We start from the raw sequence: 15,172 nt of genomic DNA, 5'->3' as shown, positions 1-15,172 counted from the left end.
AGGCAGACGCGTTACTTGTCCCTCGGTAGAGAGCCCATTTATGAGGGAGAAGGGAACTGGGTGAGCAGCTTCAGAGGCAAGCTGGTCAGTGCAAGGTCCCCTCAGTGGGTTGATGGCCCCTGTCTGTGAGGAAGCTGGAGAAGGAGGTGAAGACGTGGACCCAGTGGCCGGGGTGACGTCTCCAGTTTGAGCCTCTGAGCATGTTGCCGTCTCTGCTGGTGAAGAATGGTGACTAGGATTGGGTGGGTGACTTGGGGACTCCCATCATCAGTGAGCAGCCTGTTAGTCATGGAAGGCTGGCAAATCTGGAGGCTGTGGCTTACAGTCTGAGTACCAGTCAGTCACACGAGGTGCCATCTTGCTCTGGAAGGAGACTGAGGCTCACCTAGGCATGGGCATCTCCCTTGGCACATTGGGCACACGGACATGCCTTTCAGAAATGGTATGCACAGGGCTACCTGGAGAGATCGTCAGAACATCCTGTGAAAGCCAGGGGAAAAGAACCAGCAGTGGGGCCAAACCGCCACGCTGCCCAGGTGGGACTGTCATCCGGTGGGTTGTTTGCCTCCTGGAAACACTGGCCTGGTCACGCACCAGGTAGCCGTGGCCTGTTTCTTCATCTGTGAAGCCCAGCGGAGGTGTCCTAGGGTGGAAGATGAGCTCTCTGTGAGGTGGTGCTTGCTGTGACAGGAGGCCTTAGAGACCAGACTGTCCCTGGGAAGAAGGCCTCATCACACCCGGGGAGGGGGGGGGTCTCGCTGTGTCTGTGCCATGCTGAGGGCTGTCAGGAATGGGAATCGTCTCCCAGGGGGGTGGGGTGCAAACAAGGGGAGACAGGCGCTGCTCCGGCCTGGCTGAGCCCGTTCCTTGGCCAGCACCAGCTCTTTCCCAGTGAAGGGCTTCCATTGCTGGGTGAGTTCCTAATCACTTGGGGTCTCCTTCAAGCAAAGGTGGTTTGAACACCAGCCCCTGGGGCTTGTAGGCCCGAGGAGAGCCGACTGCTTCCCATTTGGTCTCTGGGTGCCCCCGATGCACAGCCCTGGGTGAGGAGAGCCCGGCCCCTCAGGCCCAGCGTCCTCTCATCCTGCAGAGGCCCAGAGGGAGGAAGCTCAGAACCCGCCCTTCCCCCAGCCGGGGGGGGGGGGGGGATTCGCCGCCTTCCTGGTGCAGGGGTGCGTTCGTGCCCTGTGCGTTGGTGCCCAGTGGGTTGTTTTTTCCTGTTTGTCTTGTGAAGTTGTGGGCAGATTCCAGGCTTTGCTCATCTGTGTCGCCTCCAAATCCAGCTTTTAAAATGCAGATTCGTGGCCCTTTAAACCTCTCAGGGCTCCCCTTTACCTGGATGGAGTCCTTCGTCACCTGGCCCTGCCTGAGCCTGCTGGCCACCACCTCTCCCCAGGGTCTGGCCACCCCAGTGCCACACATTGCAGAGTATCATTCTGGTTGTAGCCTTTGTGTCCTTGCACGGGCTCAGTGGATTCAGTCTCTGTCGGGGCTCCCTCCTTGAGTGCAGGGTTCTGCTGTAGGAACCTTTGTATTCACTGGGGCTGGCTGGTGATGGGTTCCACATGATCGGACTTTGTCCCTTAGTAGAATGGGTGCTTAGGGAACACGGTGGGAATACATGGGAATGTTGGTGTTTGCCGTGCTCGGAGCCTATAACCTAGAGACAGAAGGCACAGTAGTTCATTCAGCTGGTCTCCTCTTACTTGGCTTCTGAATGTGCCCCTGCAAGAAGCCAGAGTCCTAGAAAGGGAACTGGGGCGGTGTTAACGTATTCCTACTGACTGTAACTGTCCCTGGCAGGACAGGACCAAAGAGTGTAAAGTGGTCATAGGCAAGAGTCAGTCCTCACCCCGACCTCGGTGGCTCCACTGCTAGCTGCCCGTGTTGGCCATAGTTGGGCGAGGTAGATCCTCTGGCAGCCGGCCAGGACTGGCAGTTTCCTGAGGACTCAAGGTCAAACAGGATGTCCTAGGAAAGTCTTCATGGAGTGGCTTTTCAGTGACATTTTGGAGTGGACAGAGCTTGGGGTGTTAGAGGAGAGAAGAACATGGCAGGTGCTGGGGCCGTGACAGTGTGGGACTGCCAGGGACTGCCCCTGGGAGCCCTGCAGTTGGGTGCTTCTGCCTCCCCAGACAGGCTTTGGGTCCTTCCTGTGTTCCTTGCTCATGTGAGCTCATCCAGGAGAGGCGCGGGCGAGCCTGGTCTGGGCCCACTTTGAGCTGCATGGCCCTGGGCTGATGTTTGTCTCCCAGAGTCTGTTTCCTCTTCTGTAAGCACCCACCTCCGAGATCGCACCTGACCCATGCTGGCAGGTAATGGCTGCCATTTTACCACCACTGTGAGCATTTTGGTGAATGGTTTTCAGCCTCTTCTGTATACTTTACAAAATTGGGACTGAATGTCTGATTCTGTATCCTGCCTTTTGTATTTTTTTAAGTTGTAGATGGAAACATTATTACATTTGTTTTATTTAATTATCCAACCCCGTGCTTCATGTGTGCTAGGCAAGCACTCTGCTGCTGAGCCACAACCCAGCCCTGGATCCTGCCTTTTTAAAACTTGGCATTCTGGGCTGACCATATCGTGATTTTAAAAGCTGACACAATATTCCATCTTGTGGCTAGACTGTTCCGTAGCCATCAGCACATTGTTGGAGCTTTTTACATTTTCCATTTTTGCTCTTTATAAATGGTTCTGTACACACATCTCTGACCACCTTGATTACTCCTTTAGGGTGGGTTTCTGGAGGGGGTCTATCCAGTGGCACAACTGTAGTTAAGATTCTTAGTACAGATCTCCATGTTGTGAGCTGGGAGATTTTTTTTCTGGCATGACTGCAGAAATGAAGTCTGGAAATGGCTTTCTCCCAGGGGACATCCAGGAGAAGAGACCCTGTTAGGAAATGGGTGTATCTTGGACTGTAAGAACTTGTTTTCCCACGATTGTGTGCCACAGGCCAGCCCTGAAACCAGTGATGTGCAGGGCCCCTGGCTGGAGGGGAGTGAGCTCCTTTATCTTGAGCTGTGCAGAGCACCCTGTGTACATGTGGTGCACTGTGAATGTTAATTGTCACGTCATCTGGGGTTTGGCGCTGCTACCATGGAGACCTTAGTCTCTGAATGCTGCCTTCGAGAGCTGCCTGGGATGCTTTCTGCCCTCTGGACCCCAGGTGGCGGTTGTCTGGCCTGGAGACGGGTTGGAGGGACCCCGGGGAGAACACTGGGGCCAGGGCCAGGTGGCCATCGGGGCTGGGGTGTATGCCCACCCCTTTTGCTTTCCTGCAGGTTATAGCACTTGGTGTTCTGCTGATAGCACATGTGCTTCCCTGGACGGCTGTAACATTTGTCTTAGCCTGGAGCCATGGATAGTGACAACATGATAGGCAAATGTAGAAACGCCCCTGGTGTGGATAGTCAGGAACCAGAGTTGGGAAATCCATGTTCTGTTCTGGCTTTACTGCAGACCAGCTGTGTGACCTGGGTGCACTTGCCACCTTCTCTGAGCTTTGGCTTGATTGTCTGTAGAGAGGACTGTGGGTAGGTCACCTTTCAGCATCTCTAGACTGAAAGTACCCAGCAGGAGGCATGGGTGGCCCCCAAGGAGGTGGGGACAAGAGATCTGTGCTGCCCCGTGATGGTTTGAGAGTCTCTTGCTGGCTGCAGCTAGGGGCTTTGAAAGAGGCAGGTCGACGGCCCTGAACCTCCTGGCGTTCCCCTGAGTTTGGCACTTTCCTGTTTCTGTCTCTGTTGCTTCTCTATTTGGCAACTCCTACCTGTCCTTGGAACCTCAGCCCAAATGTCCCCTTTGTGGCATGTGAGTCCTCAGTGCCCAGTGCATCGCCTGGCACACTGCAGGTGACTGGTGCACACACTGACGTCTCTACTGGGTGTTCATCTCAGCTCCAAAGAGCATGCTTGTCCCCGGGTCTCACCCGACACAGTGTCACCCTGTGGTTGGGCTCAGAGGAACAGGTGAAAAGTTCAAGGTGAATGTGGAGGTCGTGGGGTCAAGTTGGCTGTGGGGGACCCTGCCACGCACGTTTCTGGCAGCTCCATGCTGACAGCTTGCTTCCTCCCTGTGCTCTGGGACATCTTGACGGGTCAGAGGTGTGTGTGAATGTGGCCCGTAGAGGAGGGGGAAGGGCTGCCTTTCATCCTGACAGTTTTTGCTTAAACCATAGACAGTAGGCCTGCTCCTTGATATCCATTTCTTAAAATAACGGTCAAGTAAACTAAAAAGCCTACCTAATGCCTACCTAAAAGCAAAACCTAATCCCCACTTCTGAACTCAGCATGAGCTCAAGCTTGCTGTCTTCCCAGGCGGTTTCCAGGTGGGAGTCTCGTAGCTCATCCTTTGAATGGACCAGGGGGTTTCTGGCCGTGTGGAGTGGAGGATAGGGACGGATTGGAGTGGAACTGAAGACTGGGTCTCATCTCGTAGTGGTTTGTTCTCTGTGGCTCAGATTCTGATTTCCCCGAGGCCTTCCCAAATGAGTGCTTCTTGGCACGGATGATTAATAAGAACCGGAGCTTAAGATACACTTGAACCAGGGGGAGGTGAGAGCGCAAGCCCTTCTTAGGAGAACAGCTTTCATAGCTCTGTAAATAAAAGCTGATAGACCCAGTTTGGAATCTTTCCAGAAACTTTATTCCCAAGCTGTTTATTTTGGGTTCCTATTTTAAGTTTGTTTTGGGCAAAAGAGAGACACTCAACTACTTTCTGTTCTCTGGTAGGAAAATCTCCAGCTGGTAGGGACCACACCAGCAATGTGGAGTGCTTGGGCGGGTCGGTGAACCTACTTGCGGGAGGTTTGCTGTTCCTACAGTGGGCACCGGGCTGGGTGTCCCAGGAAGACAGACACAGGACTTAGAGCATCTGTGAGACACTTTAAATCTGTTTGTGGGGTGAAAAGGGTGGGTAAAAACCCCAGTTGGACCAGCATGATGCATTCCCACTCGTCTAAGCTGTGGCTGTGGGAGCATCAGAAAGTAGTGGTTGCAGGGGTCCCAGTGCGAGTCTGTGAGATGCTGATGGACAGTGAGGCAGCACCAAGCCCAGTGCTCACTGACCACCTCGGGGTTGCCGGGCTTTCCCACATTGTTTTGAAGATTTGTAAGGGAAGTAGTTTTTTAAAAAAGAAGATACTTGACCTACTCCAGGCAGTCCCTTGAGGATCCCAGAAGGAGGGGCCCAGGAAGTGCCTCAGTTTCTGGGAACTGGAACGTGAAACCACGCTTGTCTTTTCGTCTTCGTGGCAGGTGGGCTGACATCCACGTAGGGAGGGCAAGACCCCCAATAGTCACCAGGGACTGGGGGTGGTCTGCTCAGTGCTTGGAGAGGGGACTCTGATCTAGGGCAGGTCGCATAACCTCTGAGTGCCACTTCGTTCATAAGGAAACCAGGCTGATCCCAGCCACCTCTTAGCATTACTCATAAACCCAACAGAAGACTCCAAAGCCACCCAGCAGGCCTCTATGCCGGGTCCCTTCCCTTGGGTGTCCACCTGCAGCAGCCATGAAGACGGGCGCCACAAGGGTCCCGTGGGCCTCACCTTCTTCCTGCTGTGCCCTTGGGTTCACGTCACCCAGCACCAGCACTGTGAAGGAAGTGCCACCCTCCCTGTTGGCATCACTGCGAACCCCACAGAGCCCCAAGCCCGGAAGGAGCCGTGTGGAGTTGCACTCTGCTTCTCCCGCACAGCACCACCTGCTGTGGCCCCAGCTCCGGGCTGAAACCATACGGGGACTGCCCGTGTCTGGGCCACCAACTTTGACATAGTGAAAATGGCTGTAGTTTAAAAGGACCTGCCCTTCTCAGTTTACCACATGCTCTGGAGTTAGAAATGGAAGAGATTATTGATCCATCTGTGAAATGAAATTTAAAAAGCTAAAAATTGGGTTCTTTGGTTTTGGCAAGATTAACTATTCATAGCTGTGAATCAACTGTCAGTGTGGCAGATCAGGAAAGAGTGGCTGAGGAGTGAGGCACACTTGGGTCTCTGCCACTCTCCAGCGTCACTTCCCGGGATAAGCCATTTGATCTCTTTGAGACCTGATTTCTTATCAGTGTTGTAGAAGGAATATGTCTTTTGAAGTTTGGAAAAATTGGATGTGAAGTTTGCGCTCCCTGTAATGGCATCTGCCTCTGCTCTTCCTGTTGTTCATACTGCTGGTCCTGTGCTGACCGTCCTTGCCTTGCTCTTTGATTCTCACCCCAGCCTGGGCGTATCTCACAGGGGGCCTGTCCTTCACGTGGCTGATAGCGTAGACTGCAGAGCGCCCAGGACTTCCCGCGGGCACAGACTTCACTGGCAGACAGAGCTGGAGCCTGCACCTTCTGAGGGCCTCTCCCTGATGCCACGTGCTTTAGGAGCTGTGCTTCTGTCTATGTGTGATTGTTTATATAATCTCAGAAATGCATTGAATATATCTAGCCTTCCTAGGCCCTTCAGTGAAATGTTTTTTATTAGGATTGAAACTTGTACATCCACATTAATTTTCTCCTGTGTTTGCTAGATCCACCCTAGGATCCTCCCAGAGTTCTCTGCAGTCGAGGGCACAGTGCTTCCCTGGGGGGATCCACTCGTGGGTCACAGGAGTGGCTCAGGGTCTAAGGCTGCTGTCCTCCATAAGCAGCTGGCCCCTCGTTGGCCCCCGTTGTAAGGCCTGGGCATTGGCGTTGGCTGACGGTGGTTCTATTTCCCTGAGGGAGGATTCAGGAGCTGCAGAGGGGCTTCAGGATCTGTCCCTCAGTGAGGGAGCCACTGCACAGAGGCCACGTCCGCCTGCCGGCCGTGCCTGGGAGGTGGTTGTGTAGGATTTCTAATTGAATGATGAAAACCCAGAACTCAGGGGTCGTGTAAATGAAAGTGGTTCCATTACACTTTCATTGGAAAACTCCTACACCCTCCATGAGGACATCACTCTCCCATGTTGATCTGCCAGCTCGGCTTGTTCCCTACCACTGCTTCTGGAAGGACCCGTGAGTGATCTTGATGTCCAGCAGGGATTGAGAACCAGTGGGCTGGTGACTGACCTGGGGTCCAGGTTTCCATTCCTTAAGGGGCTGCCTTGAGGCCTGTGATAGGGAGACGTCAGCAGGTGGCTGAGGGTTTGCTTTTCTCACCAAATGTGTGTGGCCTCACATTCAGGCCCAAGAAGAATACAGCTGGACCCACTCCTCTAAGTGCTTCCCCTGTGTGGGGACACTCGACAGAGAACTTTCAATGTAACATGTCAGTGGAAGGACAGGAGAGGTGCCAAAGCCAGATACTGGGGCCCAGGGCCAGTCCCATGAGCATCCTGCAGAAGGGGTGGGTGGGTGGGGTGCATAGAAGACCCAAGGTGGCATCTGGCCTCTGCTGCCCTGGCCTGTGCTGAGACCATTGCTGTCCCTGTGGTAAGAAGTGACCACAGTGTGTTTCTCTTCTGAAGAGGCATCCTGAGCTTTAGGCTGGAGAGTGGCCAGCATCTCTTACCTGGTTTCTAGGAGAGGGCTGAGTCTGGGGACCTGGGACTTGTCCTGTGGGCCAAGGAGGAATCTTGGAGGCGTGGAAAGATGGCAGTCTCACCTGATGTGCCTCAGACCGTCGGACCTGGAAGGACTTTTCCTTGCTGTCTGCTGAGCTCCCCCTTTGGGACCTGTCGCCAGCACAATGGGTTGCTGTTGATACAGCATTTCTTTCTGTTTTGTAACTTGACCTTTCTCTGAGCTTCATTCTGCTAATGTGTCCGCCTTCTTTCATGACTGAGAGGAAGCCGGCGGCGGACGGCCTGCGTGTGTGTTAACAGTCTCTGCCTTTGCAGCACACGTGGAGAACGAGGAGCAGTACACCCAGGCTCTGGAGAAGTTTGGTGGCAACTGTGTGTGCAGAGATGACCCGGATTTAGGGAGTGCGTTCCTGAAGTTCTCCGTGTTTACCAAGGAGCTGACAGCGCTTTTCAAAAACCTGGTAAGTGTCCGTCAGTTGTGTCGGTGCCCCATGGGCGTGTAAAATGCCTGCGGTTCCTCTTTGGGATAATCAGGATTTGTTTGGTAAAAATCACTCCAGTGGAACCTGAAAGAATTATATTTTCTAGACACATTGGGTCAATTTGGAATAAAGTTTAAAATTGTAGTTTTTACTCTAGTAAGTCTTTAAACCCACTTTGGCATTTTTAAACGTGCACAGCGGCTGCACAGAATGGGTAAATGCATTTGTCTTCTTAAGGGCCTTTGACTTCAGGTTTTAATAGTTTCTGATAATTCCAACAGGTATTCAAACTGGTAATATTTAATAAATGAGTCTCAGACCCCTCTTGCACAGCACAGTAACCTGTAACTAGAGCACAGAGAAGCCATGAATATTCAGAGGCCTTCTGTGCTCCAATACGTAGAGCTTAAAGAAACAGGACTGGAAACAGCCATCTCCGTTTGGGGCAAGCGGAGATACGGGCTGGTGCTTGGTAACCGGGTGAATGGGCCCTTCTTGAGCTTGGCAGCCCTGTGCCGTCCTCACTGTGGGAACAGAATTCTGAAGCAGTGGCAGCCAAGAGGGCTGCTGTGACCCTGCCTGGAGTTTCCTTCCACGAGTGGAGCAGGCCTTGGGGGTCACCCCAGCACGTCTTTCCTGTTTCTCTTTCCTGGCTTCTCCAAAAGGTTGCAGAAGGGCAGGTCAGAGCTTAGCAGTGCTCTCTGTGTGGGGCGTTCATTTCCCTGTCAGCAAGCTCCCAACAAGTGAAAAGATAGCTCATGGTCTTGAGATGGGGCTGATGGTGGGTTTGCACCTCTGGCACTAGAAGGGCAGGAACCAGGGGACACAGCATGTGAGTTCATGATGGGAAGGCAAAGAGCAAGATCATTCAGGCTCTCGGTCTCTCTGTCTTCACTTGTAAATATTTACTCTGGAAATGGAGAAAGTAAAAACTTCTCACTGTGCTGAAGTTTCTTACTGGATGCATTTGAAATCTCTGGGGGCTCGGGTCACACTCATCACCCTTCACCCCTGCCCAGGAGAGGGAGGCAGCCCCCATGCTGAGCAGCCAGCCTTCACTGCAGCCCTGGCTGACATGCACAGAGCGGCCTCACTCTGGAGTCAGGAAAGAGCAGAGGATTTCTGTTATTGACTAGAGACACTGCTTGGATCCAGGGTGAGGCCCCATAGTGGCTGACACAGGGGCCCCTGGTGAAAGCGTGGCACGCCTAACCTGCCCCTCCCTGGAGAAGCCCCTTCACTCACCAGAGCAGCCTCCACAGGGAGAGACAAAGCAACAGGCAAAAGAACTTGGAGGAACGAGAGCAACGCAAAGAGCAGAAGAAAACGTTAAAGAAACTTTATTCGGTTTCTCATAGACACCCAAAGAGATGAAGGGGTGGGTGTTAAAGATGGCGTGGGAGAGGGAGACCATTAACATAAGAGAGCATACAATTAAAAATCCAGCGAGGAGGGTCGGAGCAGAAGAAATCTCCAAGGAAAGACTAGTAGGAAACATGAAAGGCAGGGGTTAATCCCCAAGCTCCAGCATCCAATCAAAGGTGTTCAGGGGAGAGGACAGAGGGGGGGTGTGGTGGCTGCAGCCACAGGAGTCTGCAGGCCGAGGGGCTTCTGAGTGGGGAGGGAAGAGGAGCACTGGGAACAGGGCAGGCCCGGGGAGCCTGGGGTGGTGTCGGGGCCCAGGAGGGCTCCTGGGTGGGTGCCTGGAGAGCAGCCTGCCCAGCACAGCTGGGGATGCTGGAGATAGGTCAGGGCCGCTGGGACCCACTCCCAGGCAACTAGCTTTTTAAAAGTCTTTACTCAGCCGATCTCCCTACCTGGACTTTCTCAGCTGTAAAGTGGAAGTTACAACAGACCTGATTTTGTGTACAGAATACAGCCAGCCAGTTGCTTCTTCAGTTTCACTTATTTAATCCTTGCAACAATCCGATAAAGTGAGCCAGTGTTAGCCCACCTTGTGGATCGTGTGGCAAGGCCCTGGGTGGTATAAAGAACCCCCTTCTCTCTGGAGGCCCAGAGACCCTGGCCAGCTTTGGTTAAAGGGCCACCCTGCTGCCTTCCACATGGAGGAACCCAGTGTGAACTAACCTGCATTCAGCTGTCCATGGGGGGGAGCTGCCAGGTAAAGCAGGGCAGGTGCATTGCTACATGCACTTCTTCACACATCACAAGTTCAAGTTGCTGACCCTGCTCTCCCCAGTGGCCAAGACACACTGAGACGAGCGTGTGGCAGACGTGGGCATGGAGGGCATTCTGTTCCACTCCCTGGGACTGCTTGCAGGAGAGCCCTACCCCCTCCCCTTGAACATTGGGCACACGCTGATGACTTACGGACAGAGCTGGGATTCAAACCCAGGTCTTAAAAAGCCCAGTTCTGGTGTTTCCACTGTGACCTTTGAAGGAACCCAGGCCTCTTATCAACCCACAATGAAGAAGAAGACTGAACGGAACAGAAGGCAGTGCATGGGAAACAGCAGATGGAGGGATCCTCGATTGGCCACACTGCTAGGGCAGGAGGCAGCCCAAGGGCTGAGCTCCTGCATGCCAGGAGGAGGAGGACAGGCCAGCATCCAGGTGAAGTGAGTGAGTGGGCAGGGTGTGTAAGTGACATCCTAGCACCTAGGAGGTGTCAGAGTTGTAAGATGTGTGAACTGGCTAAAGCCCTGTCTGGATGACTAGCTTCAAGGATCTGTGCGTTATCTTTGTTTTGGCTCTTACTTAATGGAGTTAGGACTGTTTATCAGCAAAGATCAAACAGAGAAAATCTCTTATTAGCGCCCAGAGCAGCACCCATCAGGCCTGGTTTTCCAGGCGTGTGAGGGGTAGAAGTTGTGGACTCAGGAACACCAAGCCATCCACAGCCCATGTGGAGGAGACAGAGCCGATCATAAGACAGTTTTCCTTGTTTGGCAGGTTGTGTACTGTTTTTATTCCTGTTTGTTGTCACATGTCTTATCTCATATTCTCAGAGGCTTTCCTTTGCTTTCCCTAAGCATTTGGAAAACATCTCAGTCCTGTGTGGCTGAGGTTCTCCACTCCACCTCTTGCCCAGAGAGGGTGGTAATCACCACCTTGCTGCTTGAAGTCGAAGGACGTTTCTAAGGCAGTTGGAGCATTTCCAGACACAGGCCCACTTGGGATACAGTGAGACTTTTATCTTAATAGGTGAGATTCTCACCTTCAGGAAGCCTGGGAATTTTCTCTGCAGTCCTGCGGATAAAGGGAGAAGCCAGGCAGCTCCAGAATGGTGCATGGGTGACTTTAAACAGACCCCAGAGCCAGCCCACTCTTGGCTCCTTTCCCCCTCCTGCAGAGATTTCCAACGGCCATTCTTTGTGGTGAGAAGTGGCCTTTTAATGATAGGCTATAACAAGGGACCAGTTTCTGAAAGGTTAATGACAGGTAAGTTGGTGTGTGTGACTTCAGAGAATGGGTGATAAAGGGGGCTCCCAGTCTGTGGCGTGCTCCACGGGAAGGTCGGTCAGCGTCAGGCAGGGGCCCGCAGGGCTGGGTTGGGCTGGGTGGAGCTGCAGCGTGAGAGCAGGAGTGTCCCAGGGCCCAGGATTCTACTTCATTCACCCTGGACGAGGAGCCTGAGGGTCGCACCAGTGAAATGCTCCTAAGATGTTGGTATTTTTGTTTTTGTCTTTTTTTTTTTTTAACACCAACAACCAGAGTTGGAAGAAGTTGTAGCCACAGAGTGAAGGACACTGGCAAGGTTCTGGCTGGTGAGCAACAACCTGTGGCTTTGTGGTGAGAGGCCCTTGCCTGGTCAGTGCTGCATCTCGCCTGGCTGTCCGTCAGAGTAGAGTGGTACCTCGTCTTAGCAGGACTTTGGTAAAGGACGAGCTGATCCTGCATATTATCAAAGTTTGTCATTGAAAGTCTAGTCCTTGTCACCACAAGTCCTTACCTCAGTACTTCCACAAACTTTTTTTCCTTTTAAGTTCTTCACTGAGGACACCTTGTGTTTTAATGATCTTATCAGACAGGGCCACTCATCACATTCCTCACCTTGTTGGGAGGAAAACTCAGTCATTGTTTGGGCATAATTAATGACCTGTGATAAAATCTAGGCCCCTCCAGTGCTTGCAGTATTTGAGTATCAGCCTTTCGATTAGCCCCAGAGGGTTGGACTTCACACCTGCTTTTTAATATTGGGATTCCTGTTGCTGGTGGCTGTTTTTATGGCCATCGAGGCTTGTTGCTTGTTGCACAGCGCTTTGAGCTGGAGAGCAAGATGATGTGACTCTTGAGTCCTAGGCCTTGAGTCGGCAGTGCATAGGGCTAAGGCCTCTGAGGGGAAGGGTGGATCTGGAATGTCCCCTGAAGGCCCATGTGTTAAAGGCTTCCTCCCCAGTCTGTGGCACTGTTGGGAGGTGGTGGAACCTTCAGGAGGTGAGGCCTAGTGGAAGGAAGGTAGGTCATTTGGGGTGTGTCCTTGAAGGTAGGAGGTGGAGCCTGGTGGAAGCAAGTAGGTCATAGGGGGTGTGTCCTTGAAGGTAGGAGGTGGGGCCTAGTGGAAGGAAGTTAGGTCATTGGGGGTGTGTCCTTGAAAGTAGGAGGTAGGGCCTAGTGTAAGGAAGTTAGGTCATTAGAGGGGTGTTCTTGAAGGCAGGAGATGAGGCCTAGTGGAAGGAAGATAAATCATTGGGGGTTGTTCTTGAAGGTAGGAGGTGGAGCCTAGTGGAAGCAAGTTAGGTCATTGGGGGTGTGTCCTTGAAGGTAGGAGGTGAGGCCTAGTGGAAGGAGGGTAGATCATTGGGGATTTGTCCTTGAAGGGGATATTGGGAGCCCAGTCTCTTCCCTTCTCTCTGCTTCCCAGCCACAATTGTATGGGCAGCCTTCTCTGCCACCTGCACTCCACCACGATGTTTTGCCTCACCACAGGCCCAAAACAACAGAGCCAGCTAACTATGGACTAAAGAATCATGAGCCAAAACAAACTTTTTCTCACTTAAATTGATCATCCCAGGTATTTTCTCACAGCAATAGAAAGCTAACACATGAATGGACCAGCTGGAGCTACTTGAGATGCTCAGAAACCTTTGCCACTTGGGTTCTAGTGTTTCCACTTATGTTGGACATTCGTTGTCTAGACTCATGAGACTTCAACACTCTAAACTATTTCACATAAACCAGTCTCCATCCAAAAACAAAAGCACATTCTTGTTTGAAACAAAACTAACAAGGCCAATATACTATTTCCTTTTTTGGAGCGGGGGGAGATGCTACCTCATGGTCACTCCCATAGTCTGAGGACTTCAGAAGTCAGAGAGAGTGGGACAAGCTATAGTGGAGAGGAGAAGGCAGTGAGGCCGAGGCCTCAGGGAGGGGGAACTTGCAGAGGTCAGGCCTTGGTGCTGGCTGGGAGCTGCCCACTCACTGGTGGCGTCTGGGGCACTGCGCTCCATAACTCCTCTCTGGGCTTTGATTAGGATGCACAGCATTCTCTGCACACTGTAGACAGCCCGGAGACCCTAGGGATGCAGCCTCAAAAGCAGGAAGTGGTGACTCCTTGCCCAGGCTTTGGGTCCCTGGGTATTTCAGGTGGAGGTGAAGCAGGATTGTCTTGGTGGCTTTAACAAGCTGTCCTTGAGCCCACCTTCACACAGGTGTGATTGCAAGGTTTAGAAACAAATGTCCTCACAGCTTCTCAAGTGCATGTTGGCTGGGCTGTTAGAGCTCAGAGCAGAGTTTGTTCTGTTTTTATCGTCCTGTGCTTTATCAGTGTCCAGCTATTTAAAGGACAACTGCCTGCATCCAGAGGACCTCAAACTCTTACCTGAGAGCTGGGAAGGCTGGAGCAGGAGGTGGGGGTCAGTGGAGCGGCCCTGTGGGTTCAGTGGTGGGAGACTGCCGTGACTTTCTCCTCACTTTCTGCAAAGGCAGAAGAGAAGCTGGCAGCAGGAGGAGGAGCATCAGGCGGGGCCTGGAAGCAGCAGGTGCTCGCCATTCTAGGAAGGTGTGCCGAGAGGAGCCTTGGGAGAGTGGGGGAGACTCGAGCCTGTTTCTGGCCTAGGGAAGGAGCTGGTAGCTGAAGGCGTTGACATACAGGAGGGGGGACTGTGTCCCTTTGTCTCCTCCTGTGGGTGATGTGCCCCTGCCTCTCTGTGAGGAGCCGGCAGCAAATTTATAGAGATGAACTCAGGGTCCTGCCTCCTTAGCGTGCATCCCCTGCCCCTGGATTTTTTTGTGTGCTAGGGCTGGAACCCAGGGCCTAGCACAAGCTAGGCGAGCCTTCCACCATGAGCTATACCCCTCGCCTTGCATTCCCCTTCCTTGAGAATATTCAGCTATTTATTAATCATTGCTTAAAATCAAAACTTGGCAACCCACATCAATACCTGCATATTTCAGGTTCTAGTCTACAAAGCATTTGGACAAAGTTTGGTTGGCTTCCCTGGGGGGCCTTGGCCTTGTAGCCACAGAACATCCCTGGAATCTCCTGGGGCCTCTTACAAGTGCAGACTGCCTGGGGCCTACTGAAGAGAGGGGAGTGTGCATCGGGAAGACTGAGAAGCCTGCTCCAGAGCAGAGGCTCAGAGGGAGGTCACGGATCAGCAGCACTGGGGACCTGTTAGGAAGGCCGTGTCACAGGCCTACGTCAACATGCATAACTGTGGTTCTCCAGCTTCAGTGTGTCAGGACTTGGGGAGCCCACGCCTGTTGGGTTCCACCCCAGAATTCATTCCACCCTCTGGGGAAGGGCCCAGGAGCCCATGTTTCTACAAGTTCCCTGGTAATGCTGAGCTTGGTGATCAGAGCCACACTTCAAGAAGTGCTGCCCCCAATTCACAATAGCTAGACTGTGGAACCAACCCAGATGCCCTTCAATAGATGAATGGATTAAAAAATGTGGCACCTATACACAATGGAGTATTATGCAGCACTAAGAAATGACAAAATCATAGAATTTGCAGGGAAATGGATGGCATTAGAGCAGATTATGCTAAGTGAAGCTAGCCAATCCCTAAAAAACAAATACCAAATGTCTTCTTTGATATAAAGAGAACAACTAAGAACAGAACAGGAAGGAAGAGCATGAGGGAAAGACTAACAGTAAACAAAGATGAATGGGGGGAGAGAAACGGAGAGAGAAGGGAAAGCATATGGAAATGGTAGGAGACCTTCAATGATACACAAAATTATAAGAGGTTGTGAGGGGCAAGGGGGAGGGAAAAAATAAGGGGAGAG

The 15,172-nt window shown here is 52.4% G+C and overlaps 1 protein-coding gene across 2 annotated transcripts in view; it reads left to right on the top strand.

Annotated features, from left to right (window-relative positions):
• The window catches only part of ASAP2 (ArfGAP with SH3 domain, ankyrin repeat and PH domain 2), a 157,319-nt gene that overhangs the window by 62,948 nt on the left and 79,199 nt on the right, over positions 1–15,172 (top strand). For both annotated transcript variants that reach the window (XM_081264242.1, XM_081264243.1), the window contains exon 3: positions 7,809–7,954. In XM_081264242.1, coding sequence (XP_081120368.1) covers positions 7,809–7,954 — 146 coding nt within the window. The remainder of the gene's footprint in view (positions 1–7,808; positions 7,955–15,172) is intronic.

The sequence above is a fragment of the Spermophilus citellus genome (assembly GCF_964194105.1).
Source record: "Spermophilus citellus genome assembly, chromosome: 13".
NCBI classification, from domain to species: Eukaryota; Metazoa; Chordata; class Mammalia; order Rodentia; family Sciuridae; genus Spermophilus; species Spermophilus citellus.
Note: the sequence above shows the minus strand (reverse complement) of the source record. Positions and strands in the feature narration are given on the sequence as shown.